A 21,441-nucleotide genomic window follows, 5' to 3' on the forward strand; every position below is an offset into this window, starting at 1 on the left:
TCCATCCATCCATCCATTTGGCATGGCTATAAGACAGGGACATGTGAAAGTGCATGCGCTAGTAGAATGGAAGCATGCTATTTTGACCTCTCACCTTTGACTTCCAGTTTTGACCTTTGACTGACAGCATCCACTTTGAGCTGCATAGGTTATAACCTCCATATGAACCTTGAGAGACATGACTTAACGCCGACCTGAACCGAATTGAGAAGGTGAGCCCGGGCGCCCGGCCACACTCCATTCACTTTGACTACGACCTCAGATCTAACCCACAACCATAAGTTTGACGTCAACAAACACCCCTAGAGTAGCAAAATCAGGAGCACCTTTTTTTTTTTTAAGTCCTCTTCTTAAAAGACTGTTAGTTTATTAATACTCATTATTATAATCATCAATATTATTCAGATGTGCTGGAGACAACATTTCTAGAGGAGATCACTATTTTGCACATAAACCACTGTATAGTTTGACATTGACTGATCTTACATGCACTATCTAGAACCTTAAAGGTTTATTCGGCTGTCTCCATAGGAGAATCCTTTGAAGAACCCTTTTTGGTTGCAGGTAGAACCCTTTCTATGGAGGGTTCTAAATGGAACCAAAAAAAAGGGTTCTCCTATGAGGACAGCCGAAGAACCCTTACGGAACCCATTTTTTCTAAGAAATGTACACAGAGGCGTTCAGAGGAAAGAGCTAAGAAGTTATGCCTCGATTTTAAAAGATGGCACGAATGTGACGATCGTCTCAAATGGTACCCTATTCCCTTTGTAGTGCACTACTTTTTAGACCACTGGGCAAAAGTAGTGCACTACGTAGGGAATAGGGTGCCATTTGAGAAGCAGACTATGACTCATTTTCAAGAGGCTTCACTGTCCAGTTAGTAAGTGTCAGTTGGTTGAATGGTGAATGTTTCTCTCCTTCTGTTTCTTCCAGATAGGTTAAGCTAAATACCGCAACACTCCACAGTACGGTTCCAAGATTCCACATGGAGCAAACACAGTATTTTTTTTATATAAAATATTCAGACAAACATATTATATGATCACTTTATTGAGGTTTAACTGTTGTTGTTCTTTTCCAGCAGAAGTTGTGTTTTCTGGTTTGATTTGACCTTCCTAAAGCCACGTGGGAGAGAGAGATTGTTTACCTAGTATGGATAACAGAACACAGAGGATGAGGAGTTGACTGTTGGTGATGAAGAGGGGTTTGTGTGGCAGTACGTTGCTATCAGAGATTCACAAATAGTTGGGGGGTTGGTTAACGTCGAGTTAAAGACGTTGTTTTATTGGTCCGCGTCTCTAACGTTGTTAAGGCAGTAGTAGAATGTTGTACCCATCAGGTTTAAACAAGTCTGTGATACATTTAAATACTTCAGTAATACCCTAAATCATGATGTAGTCAATCATGCACAGAATCAGTAGATTGACTGGTGGAAGGATAGACCACTTTTTGGCAAAGTCGTCTGTCCTTATTGCATTTAGCTGTGAAAGAGCCATTCACAAAAAAACAACAAAGGTAATTTTTTGTGATATTAGTAGTGGCACTACTGTTAAATGTAGTATTTTAAGAAAAACAGCACTATTTATGGTCATTAAAATGAACTAGAATGTGTATTGTGCATTATGGTAGCTTTGGTGGCAGCCATCTTGTTTTGTGTCAATTTCCTCATGCTCAGAGACAGTCACTGAGGGGTTGGACTAGTTTTTGGGGAGTTGTTGAGTGGACTTGGCCAAATCTGAACCCCTTTTTCTGTCCCCCCTTTTGTCCTTTGAGTGACAGGTCTGCATGGTCTCACAACAGACTTTTACACCCATTCCCTCTCTTCTTACTTTCTATAAAGAAAAACGATTCTATTACTTTCTTTTCCATTTCTTGTTTCATTCTTTCGTTTAAACAAATTTTTAAAGGGATATAAATAAATAAAAATCTGAATATTCAATCACTTTTTCTACTTCTATTTTCAAAAAAACAGAAAAAAATAAATAAAAAGTTGCTTTGTATATAAGTGATGTACAGTTTGTATCTGTTAATGTCAGTCTGTCTTTGGTGACAGAGTCCGTCTTGCTTATAACGCACGCTACCAGTAAATAAAAAATGAAAAATATATTTAGACTGTACGGTCCTTGAAAGCAAGTTTTAAATTAATCTCTGATGTATATTCCTGTAACATTGCATTTTTATCTGAGGAATTATGTTATTAAAAAATTGCTAATAAATTGCATTTCCTACAGCTCCTTTGTTCTTTGGATTCTCTATCTATTCTAGAGGTTTGGAAGGCATCACAAAGCAGAGGTGTAAATCCAATACTTGCATAAGTATAGCCAACAATTTAAACCACCTATTTCTTTAACGGTTCCCCCCGAAAATAAATTCCACCTGTGGTTACGATGACCTTTCTGTTGTCAGTGGGAGAATCTAGAACACTGTGTCCCTGTTTCAATGTTCCTGTTCCATTCTGGAACTTCCGGGATAGGATGATGATGACATGTCATCTAGATAAGCTCACCTGCTATTCCCGCTCTGCCGATGCCAGGGTCTGAAATGACACTGTAAATGATTGACCTGTTGCCAGGCAAAACACACACACGGATATACATGTAGTGACTGTAGTGTTAGTTAGACATAAAACCCTTGGCCAGTGGGTTACAGACTCCAAAACTGGCCCCACGTTGTATAATCAGTTAAAATAACTTTATATAAGCCTTGAACACAAACATTTCACTTGAGGTACATTATTCGTCCAGAGCGCCAACTTGGGGCTATGCAGGCACTGTGGACTATGTGGCTCTGGGGTTAAACCATTGCCATGCAACCCAGAGGTTGAACGTTTAAATCTTAGCTCTTGTGCTTTTGCATACAACTCTGCATCTCTCAATGTCAAATGTACAACGAGAAGCAGTCAAAAGTGTTCGTCTGGGGCTCTGGGGTTAAACTCCTGCCTCGTACCACAGATGTTGTGGGTTCAAACCTCAACTCTTACACTTCAGTGTGGATTTCTGCAACTCTCAATGTCAAAAAGAGAAGAGCAGTAAGCGTGAAGGAGTCTGTGGCTCTGGTGTAAAGGGTTGCAGGTTCAAACCCAGCTCTGGATCAGGATGTGTTGTGGCCATGAACTCCGCTGCAGAGTGAGTCAGGGCCACTAGGAGGAGTGGCTGCCACACCAACATCATTACAGGCCAGTGGTGTGTTGGCTGGAAGGGGGTGGTTCAATCCTGGGGATCCTGAACTGTAACCTGCAGTGTTTACGGAAGAAAACTGCTGAAAAAAACCTCTGACTGTTTTTAAATAAAAGACCACCACTTTTGGCAGGAGATTCTCTCTAGAACCACTGCTGTTCACAGGAGTGACCCCAAGTATTCACCCCCCATGAGTTCTGACCATCTTTCAACTATCAGCCAAATAAACACTCATGGGCTCTGTCTTGGTTTGAACCAACAACCCTGTGATTCAGGGGTGAGATCCTTACACCAGGGCCACAGGCCATTCACACCTCTTCGTATGTTTGACGTTGAGAGTTGTACAAAAGACAAGTACTGAACTCATGACCTATTGTGGACAAGGTAAAAAAATAAATAAAAATAGCTTAAATCTAAAGTGGTCAGTATTGCAGAACCAAGTATTCAGGTCAGGAATTACTCTGGCCCTAACTAATGACCTAAGAGTGTACACCTCACAAGACAAGTCTGTGTACATCAGAGAGCAGAGTTTTAATGACAGCTGTAACATGGATGAGGGTGAAAACCACACATACAACAACGTGTTTTCAGACCTCCTAAACATTATTGCAAAGTACATAAATTACACAGAGTATAGTGCACATGAACTGTCCAGCATTTGATGACTCCAGAAGATTTGGTTACATGTGGTTAAAGAAACTCTACAAAATATGATTGGTGAATGTGCTAAACTGTGAAGGCATACAGTTGCAGTTCTGCACGTCGGAGCACAATGACGTGTAGTGTGTCCATTGTGTAAAATAACATACATATTCATCACTTTGACACGACTGATGACATTGCAGCTATACGATAACACATCATCAGCAAAAAATTATTCCGAAATGTTTCTTCTTGATAGTTCCGGTGTCAGACATTTGGCATAGAAAAACAATCATTGGATAAATGACAGGGTGTTCCGTTTTATAGTCGCCATCATTCAACTCTCTAGTCCGCCATCAACTAGACTGTTGACGATGAGAGCTTATTCATTGATTCAGCTGTATGATTTAAGCCACAGTGCCGTTTAGTCTTCTACAGCTTGTGGGAGGGGCTTATGCCCCATTTTGGTCCAATCATTCAAAGACTTCCTGGTCTGCGTTCAGCACTCTGGATTCTCCATGGTTCAGGACAAAGAAGTGGTCCACATTCAACCCATTCTTCTCCATAGCCTCCCTGAGTCTCACTGGAGGCTCTAAGTAATACTGACACAGACAGAGAGAGAGACAGAGATGGATGTTAGCCAGTATTAAATAAAGTGAAAGGAAAGAGGCATGAATGATATAAGCCAGTCGCTTCCTCGCGTTTCTCGCTCTCTCTCCTTCCAATGAAGGAGAGTCAGAGAGAGACAGAGCGAGAAAGTGTGAGAGGGAGATGGTGAGAGAGAGAGAGAGAATGATAGTCAAACAGAGAGAGAGAGAGAGACTGAGAAAGTGTGTGTGTGAGAGAGAGAGGGTGAGAGAGCGAGAATTGAATTGAGAGAGAGAGTGACGGTGAGAGAGAGAGAGAAAGAGAGACGTGAGAGAGAGAATTGAGAGACAGACGGTGAGAGAGAGAGGGTGAGTGAGAGAGACGGTGAGAGAGAGAGAGAGACGGTGAGAGAGAGAGACAGACGGTGAGAGAGAGAGAGAGAGAGAGAGAGAGAGAGAGCGAGAGAGAGAGAGAGAGAGAGAGAGAGAGAGAGAGAGAGAGACGGTGAGAGAGAGAGAGACGGAGAGAGAGAGAGAGAGAGACGGAGAGAGAGAGAGAGAGACGGAGAGAGAGAGAGAGAATGATAGGTTTAGGATGGACAGTACATAGACTCCAGGGTTTAGGAGAGGACAGAACATAGACTCCAGGGTTTAGGAGAGGACAGAACATAGACTCCAGGGTTTAGGAGAGGTCAGTACATAGACTCCAGGGTTTAGGATGGTCAGTACATAGACTCCAGGGTTTAGGAGAGGACAGTACATAGACTCCAGGGTTTAGGATGGACAGTACATAGACTCCAGGGATTAGGAGAGGCCAGTACATAGACTCCAGGGTTTAGGATGGACAGTACATAGACTCCAGGGTTTAGGAGAGGACAGTACATAGACTCCAGGGTTTAGGATGGACAGTACATAGACTCCAGGGTTTAGGAGAGGACAGTACATAGACTCCAGGGTTTAGGAGAGGACAGTACATAGACTCCAGGGTTTAGGAGAGGCCAGTACATAGACTCCAGGGTTTAGGAGAGGCCAGTACATAGACTCCAGGGTTTAGGAGAGGCCAGTACATAGACTCCAGGGTTTAGGATGGACAGTACATAGACTCCAGGGTTTAGGAGAGGCCAGTACATAGACTCCAGGGTTTAGGAGAGGACAGAACATAGACCCCCAGGGTTTAGGAGAGGCCAGTACATAGACTCCAGGGTTTAGGAGAGGCCAGTACATAGACTCCAGGGTTTAGGAGAGGCCAGTACATAGACTCCAGGGTTTAGGAGAGGACAGAACATAGACTCCAGGGTTTAGGAGAGGACAGAACATAGACTCCAGGGTTTAGGAGAGGACAGAACATAGACTCCAGGGTTTAGGAGAGGCCAGTACATACACTCCAGGGTTTAGGAGAGGCCAGTACATAGACTCCAGGGTTTAGGAGAGGCCAGTACATAGACTCCAGGGTTTAGGAGAGGACAGAACATAGACTCCAGGGTTTAGGAGAGGACAGAACATAGACTCCAGGGTTTAGGAGAGGACAGAACATAGACTCCAGGGTTTAGGAGAGGACAGAACATAGACTCCAGGGTTTAGGAGAGGACAGAACATAGATTCCAGGGTTTAGGAGAGGCCAGTACATAGACTCCAGGGTTTAGGAGAGGCCAGTACATAGACTCCAGGGTTTAGGAGAGGACAGTACATAGACTCCAGGGTTTAGGAGAGGACAGAACATAGACTCCAGGGTTTAGGAGAGGACAGTACATAGACTCCAGGGTTTAGGAGAGGACAGTACATAGACTCCAGTGTTTAGGAGAGGCCAGTACATAGACTCCAGGGTTTAGGATGGACAGAACATAGACTCCAGGGTTTAGGATGGACAGTACATAGACTCCAGGGTTTAGGAGAGGACAGTACATAGACTCCAGGGTTTAGGAGAGGCCAGTACATAGACTCCAGGGTTTAGGATGGACAGTACATAGACTCCAGGGATTAGGAGAGGCCAGTACATAGACTCCAGGGTTTAGGATGGACAGTACATAGACTCCAGGGATTAGGAGAGGCCAGTACATAGACTCCAGGGTTTAGGAGAGGCCAGTACATAGACTCCAGGGTTTAGGAGAGGCCAGAACATAGACTCCAGGGTTTAGGATGGACAGTACATAGACTCCAGGGTTTAGGAGAGGACAGTATATAGACTCCAGGGTTTAGGATGGACAGTACATAGACTCCAGGGTTTAGGAGAGGACAGTACATAGACTCCAGGGTTTAGGAGAGGCCAGTACATAGACTCCAGGGTTTAGGAGAGGCCAGTACATAGACTCCAGGGTTTAGGAGAGGCCAGTACATAGACTCCAGGGTTTAGGAGAGGCCAGTACATAGACTCCAGGGTTTAGGAGAGGCCAGTACATAGACTCCAGGGTTTAAGAGAGGCCAGTACATAGACTCCAGGGTTTAGGAGAGGCCAGTACATAGACTCCAGGGTTTAGGAGAGGCCAGTACATAGACTCCAGGGTTTAGGAGAGGACAGTACATAGACTCCAGGGTTTAGGAGAGGACAGAACATAGACTCCAGGGTTTAGGAGAGGACAGAACATAGACTCCAGGGTTTAGGATGGTCAGTACATAGACTCCAGGGTTTAGGAGAGGCCAGTACATAGACTCCAGGGTTTAGGAGAGGACAGAACATAGACTCCAGGGTTTAGGAGAGGACAGTACATAGACTCCAGGGTTTAGGAGAGGACAGTACATAGACTCCAGTGTTTAGGAGAGGCCAGTACATAGACTCCAGGGTTTAGGATGGACAGAACATAGACTCCAGGGTTTAGGATGGACAGTACATAGACTCCAGGGTTTAGGAGAGGACAGTACATAGACTCCAGGGTTTAGGAGAGGCCAGTACATAGACTCCAGGGTTTAGGATGGACAGTACATAGACTCCAGGGATTAGGAGAGGCCAGTACATAGACTCCAGGGTTTAGGATGGACAGTACATAGACTCCAGGGATTAGGAGAGGCCAGTACATAGACTCCAGGGTTTAGGAGAGGCCAGTACATAGACTCCAGGGTTTAGGAGAGGCCAGAACATAGACTCCAGGGTTTAGGATGGACAGTACATAGACTCCAGGGTTTAGGAGAGGACAGTATATAGACTCCAGGGTTTAGGATGGACAGTACATAGACTCCAGGGTTTAGGAGAGGACAGTACATAGACTCCAGGGTTTAGGAGAGGCCAGTACATAGACTCCAGGGTTTAGGAGAGGCCAGTACATAGACTCCAGGGTTTAGGAGAGGCCAGTACATAGACTCCAGGGTTTAGGAGAGGCCAGTACATAGACTCCAGGGTTTAGGAGAGGCCAGTACATAGACTCCAGGGTTTAAGAGAGGCCAGTACATAGACTCCAGGGTTTAGGAGAGGCCAGTACATAGACTCCAGGGTTTAGGAGAGGCCAGTACATAGACTCCAGGGTTTAGGAGAGGACAGTACATAGACTCCAGGGTTTAGGAGAGGACAGAACATAGACTCCAGGGTTTAGGAGAGGACAGAACATAGACTCCAGGGTTTAGGATGGTCAGTACATAGATTCCAGGGTTTAGGAGAGGCCAGTACATAGACTCCAGGGTTTAGGAGAGGACAGAACATAGACTCCAGGGTTTAGGAGAGGACAGAACATAGACTCCAGGGTTTAGGATGGTCAGTACATAGACTCCAGGGTTTAGGAGAGGCCAGTACATAGACTCCAGGGTTTAGGAGAGGACAGTACATAGACTCCAGGGTTTAGGATGGACAGTACATAGACTCCAGGGTTTAGGAGAGGCCAGTACATAGACTCCAGGGTTTAGGAGAGGCCAGTACATAGACTCCAGGGTTTAGGGGAGGACAGCAGGTGAAACTACATAGGCTTTTTGAGCTGCTTGCTGCCTCCCTCAGCAGAAACGTCAGACAGACAAAAGGTTATCTTTCAAAGCCTGCCAACAGGACAACTGCTGTCGGCAAACAAACTACTTGTTTCAACATCCCAGAATAGAGGTGTCTGAACTAAATAAAGTCAAATAATTCTCCATAAACAAGTAAACTCGTATGTCCCTGTGTGTTGCTTTCTGCACTGATTTAAGAGAACGGTCCGTCTTAAACGGTTTTACCAGCAAAGCCATCTGCTGAGGCATGACCAAAGCATCAGGGGAAAGTTTAATGATATCACAGTTAATCGATGGTTCCTCTTTTACGACCAACAAAACATCTTCCTCTGCATTTCCAAAAACGTGCCGACGTCAACTGAATGCAGCAGCAAGCAACATAATGGAGTTTTCACATTTATTGTGGGACGCTGAACAATCCCACCTTTGTCTTTAGGCTGAACGGTTAAAAGGGGTGTCTGACAGTGTGTTTGTTCTCATCACACAAAAGGACACAATGGCAAATATGTGTTTCTCTAAACTGAGTCCAGTCTAGAATGCAGAGGTCAGATCCGCTGTTGACGTGTTGTGATAGGGTTGATTTATTACCATGGAAGGCTAGTTTTCCTGACCTTCGGTCTCCAATTTCAGCTGGGAGGCAGAGCAAATGTATTCTTCCTGATCATTAGATTCAGAGAATCCCACTGGATAGGCCATGCATCTCTGATGTGAGGTGACATGCCTTAGGTTTTGGATTGATGCTAACAACTGATAATTGACACCAAAAATATGTTTTACAGCAGGTACCTACAGTACAGTGCCTTGCAAAAGTATTCATCCCCCTTGCCGTTTTTCCAATTTTGTTGCATTACAACCTGTAATTTAATTTGATTTTAATTTGGATTTCATGTAATGGACATACACAACGTTTTCCAAATTGGTGAAGTGAAATGCAAAAAATTACTTGTTTCAAAAATAAATAAATAAAAATAACTAACGGAAAAGTGGTGCGTGCATATGTATTCACCCCCTTTGCTATGAAGCCCCTAAATAAGATCTGGTGCAACCAATTACCTTCAGAAGTCACATAATTAGTTAAAGTCCACCTGTGTGCAATATAAGTGTCACATGATCTCAGTATATATATATATATACATACACCTGTTCTGAAAGGCCCCAGAGTCTGCAACACCACTAAGCAAGGGGCACCACCAAGCAAGCAGCACCATGAAGACCAAGGAGCTCTCCAAACAGGTCAGGGACAAAGTTGTGGAGAAGTACAGATCATGGTTGGGTTATAAAAAAATATCTGAAACTTTGAACATCCCACGGAGCACCATTAAATCCATTATTAAAAAATGGAAAGAATATGGCACCACAACAAACTGGCCAAGAGAGGGCCGCCCACCAAAACTCACGGACCAGGCAAGGAGGGCATTAATCAGAGAGGCAACAAAGAGACCAAAGATAACCTTGAAGGAGCTGCAAAGCACCACAGCGGAGATTGGAGTATCTGTCCATAGGACCACCTTAAACCGTATATTTTTATTTTTTAGTAATTTAGCAGACGCTCTTATCCAGAGCGACTTACAGTTAGTGAGTGCATACATTTTTCATACTTGCCTCCCGTGGGAATCGAACCCACAACCATGGCGTTGCAAGTGCCATGCTCTACCACAGAGCTGGGCTTTACGGAAGAGTGGCCAGAAAAAAGCCATTGCTTAAAAAAAAAAATAAGCAAACACGTTTGGTGTTCGCCAAAAGGCATGTGGGAGACTCCCCAAACATATGGAAGAAGGTACTCTGGTCAGATGAGACTAAAATAGAGCTTTTTGGCCGTCAAGGAAAACGCTATGTCTGGCGCAAACCCAACACCTCTCATCACCCCGAGAACACCATCCCCACAGTGAAGCATGGTGGTGGCAGCATCATGCTGTGGGGATGTTTTTCCATCGGCAGGGACTGGGAAACTGGTCAGAATTGAAGGAATGATGGATGGCGCTAAATACAGGGAAATTCTTGAGGGAAACCTGTTTCAGTCTTCCAGAGATTTGAGACTGGGACGGAGGTTCACCTTCCAGCAGGACAATGACCCTAAGCATACTGCTAAAGCAACACTCAAGTGGTTTAAGGAGAAACATTTAAATGTCTTGGAATGGCCTAGTCAAAGCCCAGACCTCAATCCAATTGAAAATCTGTGGGATGACTTAAAGATTGCTGTACACCAGCGGAACCCATCCAACTTGAAGGAGCTGGAGCAGTTTTGCCTTGAAGAAAGGCCAAAAATCCCAGTGGCTAGATGTGCCAAGCTTATAGAGACATACCCCAAGAGACTTGCAGCTGTAATTGCTGCAAAAGGTGGCTCTACAAAGTATTGACTTTGGGGGGGGTGAATAGTTATGCACGCTCAAGTTCAGTTTTTTTGTCTTATTTCTTGTTTGTTTCACAATAAAACATATTTTGCATCTTCAAAGTGGTAGGCATGTTGTGTAAATCAAATGATACAAACCCCTAAAAAAAACAATTTTAATTCCAGGTTGTAAGGCAACAAAATAGGAAAAATGCCAAGGGGGGTGAATACTTGCGCAAGCCATTGTATGCCATATAAAAACAGATCCATTCGATCACCCATTCAGAACTGTTAATGCTCACCTCGTAAGCTAAAGCGAAGGTTCCCCAGTGAATAGCCAGGGAGTGTCTGGCCTGGATGTCTTTGTGGATCTCCACAGCCTCCTCCGGGTCCACATGCTGTCCACGCATTACATCTCTGAGGGAGGAGAAACATGGAGGAAAATTGGGTTTTGTGGGTTTACCTAATGAAGGTTTAACAAACTTAGTATTTATTAAAAGTAAACTGAAGTTCACTAAGTTAATCAAGTTGAGGGGTATCTAATACTACGGTCCACGGTCCAACCCTTCCCCTAGAGAGCTACTGGATATGCAGGCTTTTGCTTTTCTAAACCTGATTCAGTTCATCAAGGGTCCTGATGAACAGCTGATTAGATAAAAGCAGGGTTGGAACAAAAACCTGCACTCCCAGTGGCTCTCCACGGGGAGGTTTGGGCACCGTTGTACTAAACCAATCACAGCTGTGCAGGACAGGTGTCCACTAGTTTCATACCTGGGCAGGTACGCTCCGATGGGTATGGCAGCCAGGTCGAAGGGCCCAAAGCGCCTCCCTATCTCCTGGAAGGAGGAGCAGTAGCCGGTGTCTCCAGCAAAGAAGAAGCGGTTACAGGGCCCCAGGACAGACCAGCTCCCCCACAGCACCCGGTTATCGTCCGTGGGGGTGCGCTTGCACCAGTGCTGCGCCGGCGTACACACAAACGTGACTTCGTCGTGACCCGGCACACAGTTCTCCTCCCACCAGTCTAACTCTATCACATTCTCACACCCGCTTTTCTGCATCCAGTCCATGAGACCCAACGGCACAAACCATCGGAGATCCCCGCCGAACCGCTCGTTCAACTGGGTCACGGTGCCCGCATCGAGATGGTCGTAGTGGGAGTGGCTGATGACGACCGCGTCGATCCGGGGGAGTTGATCAACCGTACAAGGGGGACCCCGGTACCTCTTGGGGCCCATGAACTGTAAGGGAGATGCCCTCTGGCTGAAGATGGGGTCAGTGAGGATGACCAGGCCATCCATCTCTACCAAGACTGATGCGTGGCCTAGCCAGGTCACCCTGAGACCAGACCCCACGGCTCCTTCTGCTGCCTCCGGGACACGGAGGAACCAAGGTTCCACAACTGGAAGCTCTTTGTCTAAGACCTGAGTAGCAGAAGACACAGACTTGAATATGACTTGTTTCAGATTCATTCATGAGCTTAGAGATAGAGGTGGGTAAGAAAGGCTCCAGCACTGGAAGCTCTTTGTCTAAGACATGGAACAAAAATGATTTCAACATTTCACTATTGCTTCGGTCATTTTCAAGTCACCAAAACAAATTAACCAATAAAAAAAAAAAACGCTCAATTTTGTTTTTCGTATTAAAACCCTTTTTCTCCGACGTGTCTCAATGAATATGACCCTGGTTGTATGATTAATTTAAGGTTAATTTGATTAAGTTATTTCAGCATAACAATTCAAAACACAGATGACTAAACACCTTAATACGTCCTTCCTCTTTATCAGAAAGATGATTGGAAATAAGAGTTCCTTTAAATATTAGGCCCTTCCTTCCTGACCACTACATGTCTCTAGAGCAGAGCCCCTGTCTGAGTCGTGAGGTTAGATTGATTTACAGCCATCTAAAAATACCCTGGGTTGTTACCAGAGCACAGTGCAGTGTTTATGGAATGGGAGGCATCTTCCGGAGCTAACAGCTAACCTAGCTGTGGACACGAGGCACAGCATTCAAAATCACAGTTGACAAACTCTGCCGTGCTCAGTCAAGAGATATTTAATGATAGACCTCAGGAGTCAGCGCAGACGGAACAGGTTCAGTCAGGGCAGGAGGTAATTGTTGGGTGTGGACTGTATACAGTAAAAAAGAATCATTATTCAACCTGTGGAGTTGGAGTACAGGTCTAGGCATTTGTGTGATAAGTTCCTTATAATAAAGAGTCGACAGTTTGACTGGCAATGAGCCCTATCAGGTGTGGTTTTGTGGTCTCCGTCATAGCTAGGTTTGTTTTGCAAAACGTATGAGCCGCTGTGTCTCATTAGACACAAATGGCTGTGGGTGCTAGAAATGGTGGCTCAAATGAGTGAGAAATCAAATCAAATTGTATTTGTCACATGCGCCAAATACAACAGGTGTAATTAAAGAGCAGCAGTAAAATAAAATAACAGTAGCGAGGCTATATACAGGGGGGTACCGGTACAGAGTCAATGTGCGGGGGCACCGGTTAGTCGAGGTAATTGAGGTAATATGTACATGTAGGTAGAGTTAAAGTGACTATGCATAGATAATAAACAGAGAGTAGCAGCAGCGTAAAAGAGGGGAGGGGAGGGGGACAATGCAAATAGTCCGGGTAGCCATGATTAGCTGTTCAGGAGTCTTATGAAAGACCTATTATATACGGCAAACGTCAGAATGTGTCTCACCTCTATGGAGCTGGGTACATTACTGTGGTTCTTCTCCAGCAGGAAGAAGCGTAGCAGGGTGGAGTAGGACGGGAACTTCCATGTGGGCCAGGGGTTAGTAAAGCGGCCATGTTTGTCCCGGCTCGACCCCGTCACCTCCTCCTCCAACCGGTAGTCCAGACGGAAGCTCTTCCTCGAGGACCGGGAGGAGCTGCTCTTCCTGGAGGAGTCAATCAATCAAATGTTTTTACTGCCTATTGTGTCCAGAGGGGAAATTTGGTGTGCAAGCATATACAGTGGGGAAAAAAAGTATTTAGTCAGCCACCAATTGTGCAAGTTCTCCCACTTAAAAAGATGAGAGAGGCCTGTAATTTTCATCATAGGTACACGTCAATTATGACAGACAAAATGAGAAGAAAAAAATCCAGAAAATCACATTGTAGGATTTTTAATGAATTTATTTGCAAATTATGGTGGAAAATAAGTATTTGGTCAATAACAAAAGTTTCTCAATACTTTGTTATATACCCTTTGTTGGCAATGACACAGGTCAAACGTTTTCTGTAAGTCTTCACAAGGTTTTCACACACTGTTGCTGGTATTTTGGCCCATTCCTCCATGCAGATCTCCTCTAGAGCAGTGATGTTTTGGGGCTGTCGCTGGGCAACACAGACTTTCAACTCCCTCCAAAGATTTTCTATGGGGTTGAGATCTGGAGACTGGCTAGGCCACTCCAGGACCTTGAAATGCTTCTTACGAAGCCACTCCTTCGTTGCCCGGGCGGTGTGTTTGGGATCATTGTCATGCTGAAAGACCCAGCCACGTTTCATCTTCAATGCCCTTGCTGATGGAAGGAGGTTTTCACTCAAAATCTCACGATACATGGCCCCATTCATTCTTTCCTTTACACGGATCAGTCGTCCTGGTCCCTTTGCAGAAAAACAGCCCCAAAGCATGATGTTTCCACCCCCATGCTCCACAGTAGGTATGGTGTTCTTTGGATGCAACTCAGCATTCTTTGTCCTCCAAACACGACAAGTTAAGTTTTTACCAAAAAGTTCTATTTTGGTTTCATCTGACCATATGACATTCTCCCAATCCTCTTCTGGATCATCCAAATGCACTCTAGCAAACTTCAGACGGGCCTGGACATGTACTGGCTTAAGCAGGGGGACACGTCTTTCACTGCAGGATTTGAGTCCCTGGCGGCATAGTGTGTTACTGATGGTAGGCTTTGTTACTTTGGTTCCAGCTCTCTGCAGGACATTCACTAGGTCCCCCCGTGTTGTTCTGGGATTTTTGCTCACCGTTCTTGTGATCATTTTGACCCCACAGGGTGAGATCTTGCGTGGAGCCCCAGATCGAGGGAGATTATCAGTGGTCTTGTATGTCTTCCATTTCCTAATAATTGCTCCCACAGTTGATTTCTTCAAACCAAGCTGCTTACCTATTGCAGATTCAGTCTTCCCAGCCTGGTGCAGGTCTACAATTTTGCTTCTGGTGTCCTTTGACAGCTCTTTGGTCTTGGCCATAGTGGAGTTTGGAGTGTGACTGTTTGAGGTTGTGGACAGGTGTCTTTTATACTGATAACAAGTTCAAACAGGTGCCATTAATACAGGTAACGAGTGGGGGACAGAGGAGCCTCTTAAACAAGAAGTTACAGGTCTGTGAGAGCCAGAAATCTTGCTTGTTTGTAGGTGACCAAATACTTATTTTCCACCATAATTTGCAAATAAATTCATAAAAAATCCTACAATGTGATTTTCTGGATTTTTTTTTCTCAATTTGTCTGTCATAGTTCACGTGTACCTATGATGAAAATTACAGGCCTCTCTCATCTTTTTAAGTGGGAGAACTTGCACAATTGGTGGCTGACTAAATACTTTTTTTCCCCACTGTGTATGTATATATATATATATATATATATATATATATATATATATATATATATATATATATATATATATATATATATATATATATATATATATATATATACACCGAGCATATATATAAATATATAAAAAGAGTCCATACAGGTAGAAAAAGCACAAAAGATAAAGACAAAAAAAACACTGAAATATCATGCTGCAACTTCAGCAGCTGGATGGCAAGAAAGTGCATGTGAAAACTGCAAAGGTGTTCATTGTCTATCCCTACCGAGGCCCTGAGTCCTGCAGGGTGGTGGGGGGGTCGCGGGGCCGGACCACGGCCGGGGAATCCCCCTCCGTCCCTGGGGAATCACCAGGAGAGACACCCCTCTCCTCCATCAACACCTGGTTCTCATCCACTTCTCCTCCTGCTCCTCCTCTCTCCTCCATGGGGTGACAGTGCTGGGCTCCTGGTCTACAGGGAGGTTAATAAACAAGAAATCCAAATAAAAGCGTACACATGCCGGGGAGGGATTACACAGCTAGTAATTAAGAAAGAAAAGCCTGCACACAGTGCAGTTAGAGTCTATTTCTGTTGTTTTGTCCCTGGGCCCGCACCACCATGGAGTATGGCCGACAGTTTCTTGTGCAATCGCACTTAGGAAACAGTTTAGACATGAAAACATGCTTATTGTGACATGGTGTAACCCTGTGCAACAGTTCCAAAACAACCCCACTCAACAGCCATTACCAAGCCTGCTGTATGTGAGATGGCAGCAACATGACTTCCACTGTCAGCTATTGTATAACGTGGGCAACCACTTTTTACCGGTTCCTACTTTGAATAAAGACACACTGTCTGCCAGACTAGCTCACAGTGGACCGCACCTTTAATATATACAATTGTCTGGGTCTATTGTTTCAGCTGTATCTTATCTCCGGACAGGTGGAAAGGCTTCAGCTCAGTCCAAATGAAGAGGAAGTTACTGGCCTTCCAAATGCTAACTGACACGTACACAAGACGGCAGCCAAGTCCAGATAATCCAGGTGAAAGCTATGATCTCTTATTGTATGTGTACTTGTTAAATCCACTTCAAATCAGTGTAGATGAAGGGGAGGAGACAGGTTAAAGAAGGAGTTTAAAGCTTTGAGACAATTGAGACATGGATTGTGTATGTGTGCCATTCAGAGGATGAATGGGCAAGACAAAATAGTTAAGTGCCTTTGAACGGGGTATGGTAGTAGGTGCCAGGCGCACCGGTTTGTGTCCTGAACTGCAACGCTGCTGGGTTTTTCACGCTCAACAGTTTCCTGTGTGTATCAAGAATGGCCCACCACCCAAAGAACAACTTTGAGAAGCATTGGAGTCAACATGAGCCAGCATCCCTGTAGAATGTTTGACACCTTGTAGAGTCCATGCCCCGACGAATTGAGGCTGTTCTGAGGGCCATTTGGGGGAGGGGGGGGGGGGGGTACAACTCAATATTAGGAAGGTGTTCCTAATGTTTTGTATACTCAGTGTATATGTGCCTCCTGCCAATCTATCATTAGGCTACTACAAATCTCTCTGAGCGACTGTATGGACCCTCCACTGCTACCAGGAACTATGAAGACTACAGTACAGTATGGTCCAGGTAAAGGTGATCATAATGAATGCCTTCAGACAGCCTGATCCATGTCTCCCATTCCTCTGTCAACCCCATCCCTCTGTCAACCCCATCCCTCTGTCAACCCCAATCCCTCTGTCAACTCCATCCCTCTGTCAACTCCATCCCTCTGTCAACCCCATCCCTCTGTCAACCCCATCCCTCTGTCAACTCCATCCCTCTCTCAACCCCATCCCTCTGTCAACTCCATCCCTCTGTCAACTCCATCCCTCTGTCAACTCCATCCCTCTGTCAACCCCATCCCTCTCTCAACTCCATCCCTCTCTCAACTCCATCCCTCTGTCAACCCCATCCCTCTGTCAACCCCATCCCTCTGTCAACCCCATCCCTCTGTCAACCCCTTCCTTCTGTCAACCCCATCCCTCTGTCAACTCCATCCCTCTGTCAACTCCATCCCTCTGTCAACTCCATCCCTCTGTCAACCCCAATCCCTCTCTCTCAACTCCATTCCTCTGTCAACCCCTTCCCTCTCTCAACCCCATCCCTCTGTCAACCCCATCCCTCTGTCAACCCCAATCCCTCTCTCTCAACTCCATCCCTCTCTCAACTCCATCTCTCTGTCAACCCCATGTCTCTGTCAACCCCATGTCTCTGTCAACCCCATGTCTCTGTCAACCCCATCCCTCTGTCAACCCCAATCCCTCTGTCAACCCCAATCCCTCTGTCAACCCCAATCCCTCTGTCAACCCCATCCCTCTGTCAACCCCATCCCTCTGTCAACCCCAATCCCTCTGTCAACCCCAATCCCTCTGTCAACCCCCATCCCTCTGTCAACCCCCATCCCTCTGTCAACCCCCATCCCTCTCTCAACCCCATCCCTCTGTCAATCCCAATCCCTCTGTCAACCCCCATCCCTCTGTCAACCCCATCCCTCTGTCAACCCCTTCCCTCTGTCAACCCCATCCCTCTGTCAACCCCAATCCTTCTGTCAACCCCAATCCCTCTGTCAACCCCAATCCCTCTCTCAACTCCATCCCTCTGTCAACCCAATCCCTCTGTCAACCCCATCCCTCTGTCAACCCCATCCCTCTGTCAACCCCATCCCTCTGTCAACCCCATCCCTCTGTCAACTCCATCCCTCTCTCAACTCCATCCCTCTCTCAACCCCATCCCTCTGTCAACTCCATCCCTCTGTCAACTCCATCCCTCTCTCTCAACTCCATCCCTCTCTCAACTCCATCCCTCTCTCAACTCCATCCCTCTGTCAACCCCATCCCTCTGTCAACCCCATCCCTCTGTCAACCCCATCATTCTGTCAACCCCTTCCCTCTGTCAACCCCAATCCCTCTGTCAACCCCATCCCTCTCTCAACTCCATCCCTCTATCAACCCCTTCCCTCTGTCAACCCCATCCCTCTGTCAACCCCTTCCTTCTGTCAACCCCAATCCCTCTGTCAACCCCATCCCTCTCTCAACTCCATCCCTCTATCAACCCCATCCCTCTATCAACCCCATCCCTCTATCAACCCCATCCCTCTATCAACCCCATCCCTCTATCAACCCTATTCACAGCAGCTTGTGTTTTAAGGTGTAAGTACAGACTAAAGAGGCTACTGAATAGCTGTCACCTAGGCCCTATAGTGGAAGTACTGTGTAGTTGTCCACTTGTCCTATTGACTGAGTACCCTTACAACGTTCGCACTCTATACATTTCACGTTGCCTACTGTGGAGCTCTGTTGCACGTATTGGCCTATTGAATGACTTGACTGGACCCACAATAAACCACCAGAGAAATACAACAATGTTTCTTTGTTGATCCGACCAAGAACAAAACAAAACGGATCACTGGAAAGAATTGCTGCTATATCGAGATGATTTATCGGGATAATAAGAACATTAGATTGTCAATAGAACCCTAACTAAAAAGAGAAGAAGGAATGTGGTGAAATAAGCAGAACGGAGACAATCGATCATTCGCAGCTTGAACGGTCAGCCTACGTCACAGTCACTACAACTCAGTCAATAAAATACTACCTGAAAACGTATAGAATAAGACAAGGCCGACCTGCAAATCCGTCAGTGGCGCGACATTTCTTCGGATATTGTTACAGCGAGATATCCGCAGAACAGTGTTGAAGAGTGCACTGCAAGCACGGCCAACGTCCCACCGCGCACGGTTACCAGCCTCCCAGCCAAGGCTTCTGACGTCGGTGAAAAACTCTACCATGTGACGAAATTAAAGCAGCCTAGCCTATTGAAATCCTCCTCTTTTCGATGCAAGGACCTACGTGACGAAACTCCCCATTTGATTTGCACTTGCAATGAAAATATGATTATGAAATACGTCTGAAAATAGCTTAAAACATGAGTTATTTTGCGGAATATCTAAACAAGGCCGTTGGTCGATGGTGCACGTATTAATCCATATAATAATGCTCTTACACACTCGATCTTTACCATAGTGAGCCAAGACTAACTAGCAGCTGAAAGCTCCAAACATAAATGTTGACAAGGCACAAGTTACAGTACAACGTGAATGTATGACGTCGCAACGTTTTGGAACGTTCAGATAGAGATAGGCTATGTAGAACAAACATTGATTCCTTATGTAGAATAAGAATCACATCCGCTCTATTCCTGACATTTCTATCTGCAACGTTCGAGAACATGACTCTGTTTCGCCTATTGGGCGTGTTTCCGTAAGTGAGCTAGAAGTGCATACATTTTAGCAAGTAAAGCAACCGGAACAGTGGTACCGAGTAGTTTGTCTTCTGTTGAATGAGATGTGCACTTAAAATATGATACATTGAAACCCCTATTTAAAAGTAGTTTTGTAGGCTGACAAATAATCACCTTGACAAAATTCCCTTCGCTGTTTTCAGAACACATGCGGCTCGGTGAATAGACCTCGAAAGTAGAGTTTTCCAAACATGTGGAAGCAGCCATAGCCTGAATGCGTTAGTTAGTAGACTTTTTCTAGTTGGCCTAGCCATAATTGCTTAGAATAAAATTATAGAAACATCAAGCTAGTATTCGGTTGACAAAAATAACTCTTGAAAGTTGGTCACCGTCACTTTGGTGTACAGTTGGTTAGCTACTTCCGAACTTTGCATGGTCACGCATTTAAAGAAACAGCCATGTTGGTAAGGTGAATTTCAATTTAATAGTGCAATCAATATCACTTGGCATTAAAAACATAGATTTATAAAAAGTTGCAAATATGTACGTCAGTGCCCTTTTACCAGGCAAATGTTATAATCCAAAGCTTAGATTTCTTATTTGTCAGAAGTCCAAACTCTTTCCTATGGCAGCTTCTGGTAATGTAGCCCATCTGATCATTCAAACACCCCCTTCTCTTTCTCCCCCCAACACTCTGGATTCTCCATGGTTCAGGACAAAGAAGTGCTCCACATTCAACCCATTCTTCTCCATAGCCACCCGGAGGCTCACTGGAGGCTCTAAGTAATACTGAGAGAGAGAGAAAGAGAGACTGGGAAAATTGGAAAACTAACTAAAAAACCCACACGAAGAGTTATCTATCCAAAATGGAGATGTATGGATAAACCACTTCTCCAATCTTTTTAGCCCTATAACTGTGGGGATCTATTTTCTTATAACTAGATGTGATGCCTAGCTTAGAAAGAATACATTAATGATTAAACATAATAGGTTTGTACTGTACTGATATAGATTGTTTAATATAACAAGCTGTGATTAATGTGGGGAACTGTTAGGGGGTAGGCTGAGATAAGGCTTGTGTCTCACATACACACACACACTGCCTCTTTGTTAAACCGCTCAAGGACATGTGTTCTGCTACAAAGATGTCTGAGGTTGCTGACTTGAGACAAGTTGTGGAGATAACAACTAATGCCTGGCAACAGTGAAGCGCCAAGGGGCTGGGACCAGCCTGTGCGCCAACGATAGGCTGGGTTAGTCTAAAGCACGCTCAGTCTCTACTCTGATAGGCCCAGCAGGGAGCAGGAACTATCTCTGTCAGAGGATTTAAAGAAGAACTTATAACAATGGCTCAGTTCTCTGTCTGCCCTGCGTGGTTTTTCAGTGGGCCCGTATATACGAACATCATATTTACCAATTCAAGTGTTTGCATTAATTAAAATACTAGTCTATTTTAGAAGACGTGTATTGACCTCTTTTTGTTCCTATACCAGATTTGAATTGACGCAACTTAACATAACATACAGCAAAAAAATATACATGATCAAATAAAAATCTTAGATCCAACTATTAAAGACTACCAGAACCTACTGGATTATCCAACTACATGACAAAATACAAACCATCCAACCCAAAAAGGCCTGTGGTGTTGATGGTATCCTAAATGAAATGATAAAATATACAGACCACAAATTCCAATTGGTTATACTTAAACTCTTTAACATCATCCTCAACTCTGGCATCTTCCCCAATATTTGGAACCAAGGACTGATCACCCCAATCCACAAAAATTGAGACAAATTTGACCCCAATAACTACCGTGGGATATGCATCAACAGCAACCATGGGAAAATCCTCTGCATTATCATTAACAGCAGACTTGTACATTTCCTCAGCGAAAACAATGTACTGAGCAAATGTCAAATTGGCTTTTTACCAAATTACTGTATGACAGACCATGTGTATTCAC

The 21,441-nt window shown here is 44.8% G+C and overlaps 1 protein-coding gene across 3 annotated transcripts; it reads right to left on the bottom strand.

Annotated features, from left to right (window-relative positions):
• Nucleotides 1-3,688: 3,688 nt before the first annotated feature.
• LOC311115932 (N-acyl-phosphatidylethanolamine-hydrolyzing phospholipase D-like) lies at nucleotides 3,689-19,870 on the bottom strand. Of its 3 annotated transcripts, none has more exons than XM_084191054.1 (6): nucleotides 19,647-19,870; nucleotides 15,476-15,661; nucleotides 13,337-13,535; nucleotides 11,409-12,058; nucleotides 10,940-11,054; nucleotides 3,689-4,420 (listed from the first exon to the last, which is right to left on the bottom strand). In XM_084191054.1, the coding sequence occupies exons 1-6, from the start codon at nucleotides 19,784-19,786 to the stop codon at nucleotides 4,292-4,294; spliced, it is 1,419 nt and encodes a 472-aa protein (XP_084047180.1). In that variant the 5' UTR covers nucleotides 19,787-19,870; the 3' UTR covers nucleotides 3,689-4,291. The 3 variants fall into 3 exon arrangements, with proteins under 3 accessions (XP_084047180.1, XP_084047178.1, XP_084047179.1); XM_084191052.1 differs by lacking the exon at nucleotides 19,647-19,870 and adding an exon at nucleotides 18,859-19,317; XM_084191053.1 differs by lacking the exon at nucleotides 19,647-19,870 and adding an exon at nucleotides 18,828-19,022.
• Between the last annotated feature and the right edge of the window lie 1,571 nt (nucleotides 19,871-21,441).

The sequence above is a fragment of the Coregonus lavaretus genome (genome assembly GCF_964263955.1).
Source record: "Coregonus lavaretus genome assembly, contig: HAP1_SCAFFOLD_3027, whole genome shotgun sequence".
NCBI lineage: Eukaryota > Metazoa > Chordata > Actinopteri > Salmoniformes > Salmonidae > Coregonus > Coregonus lavaretus.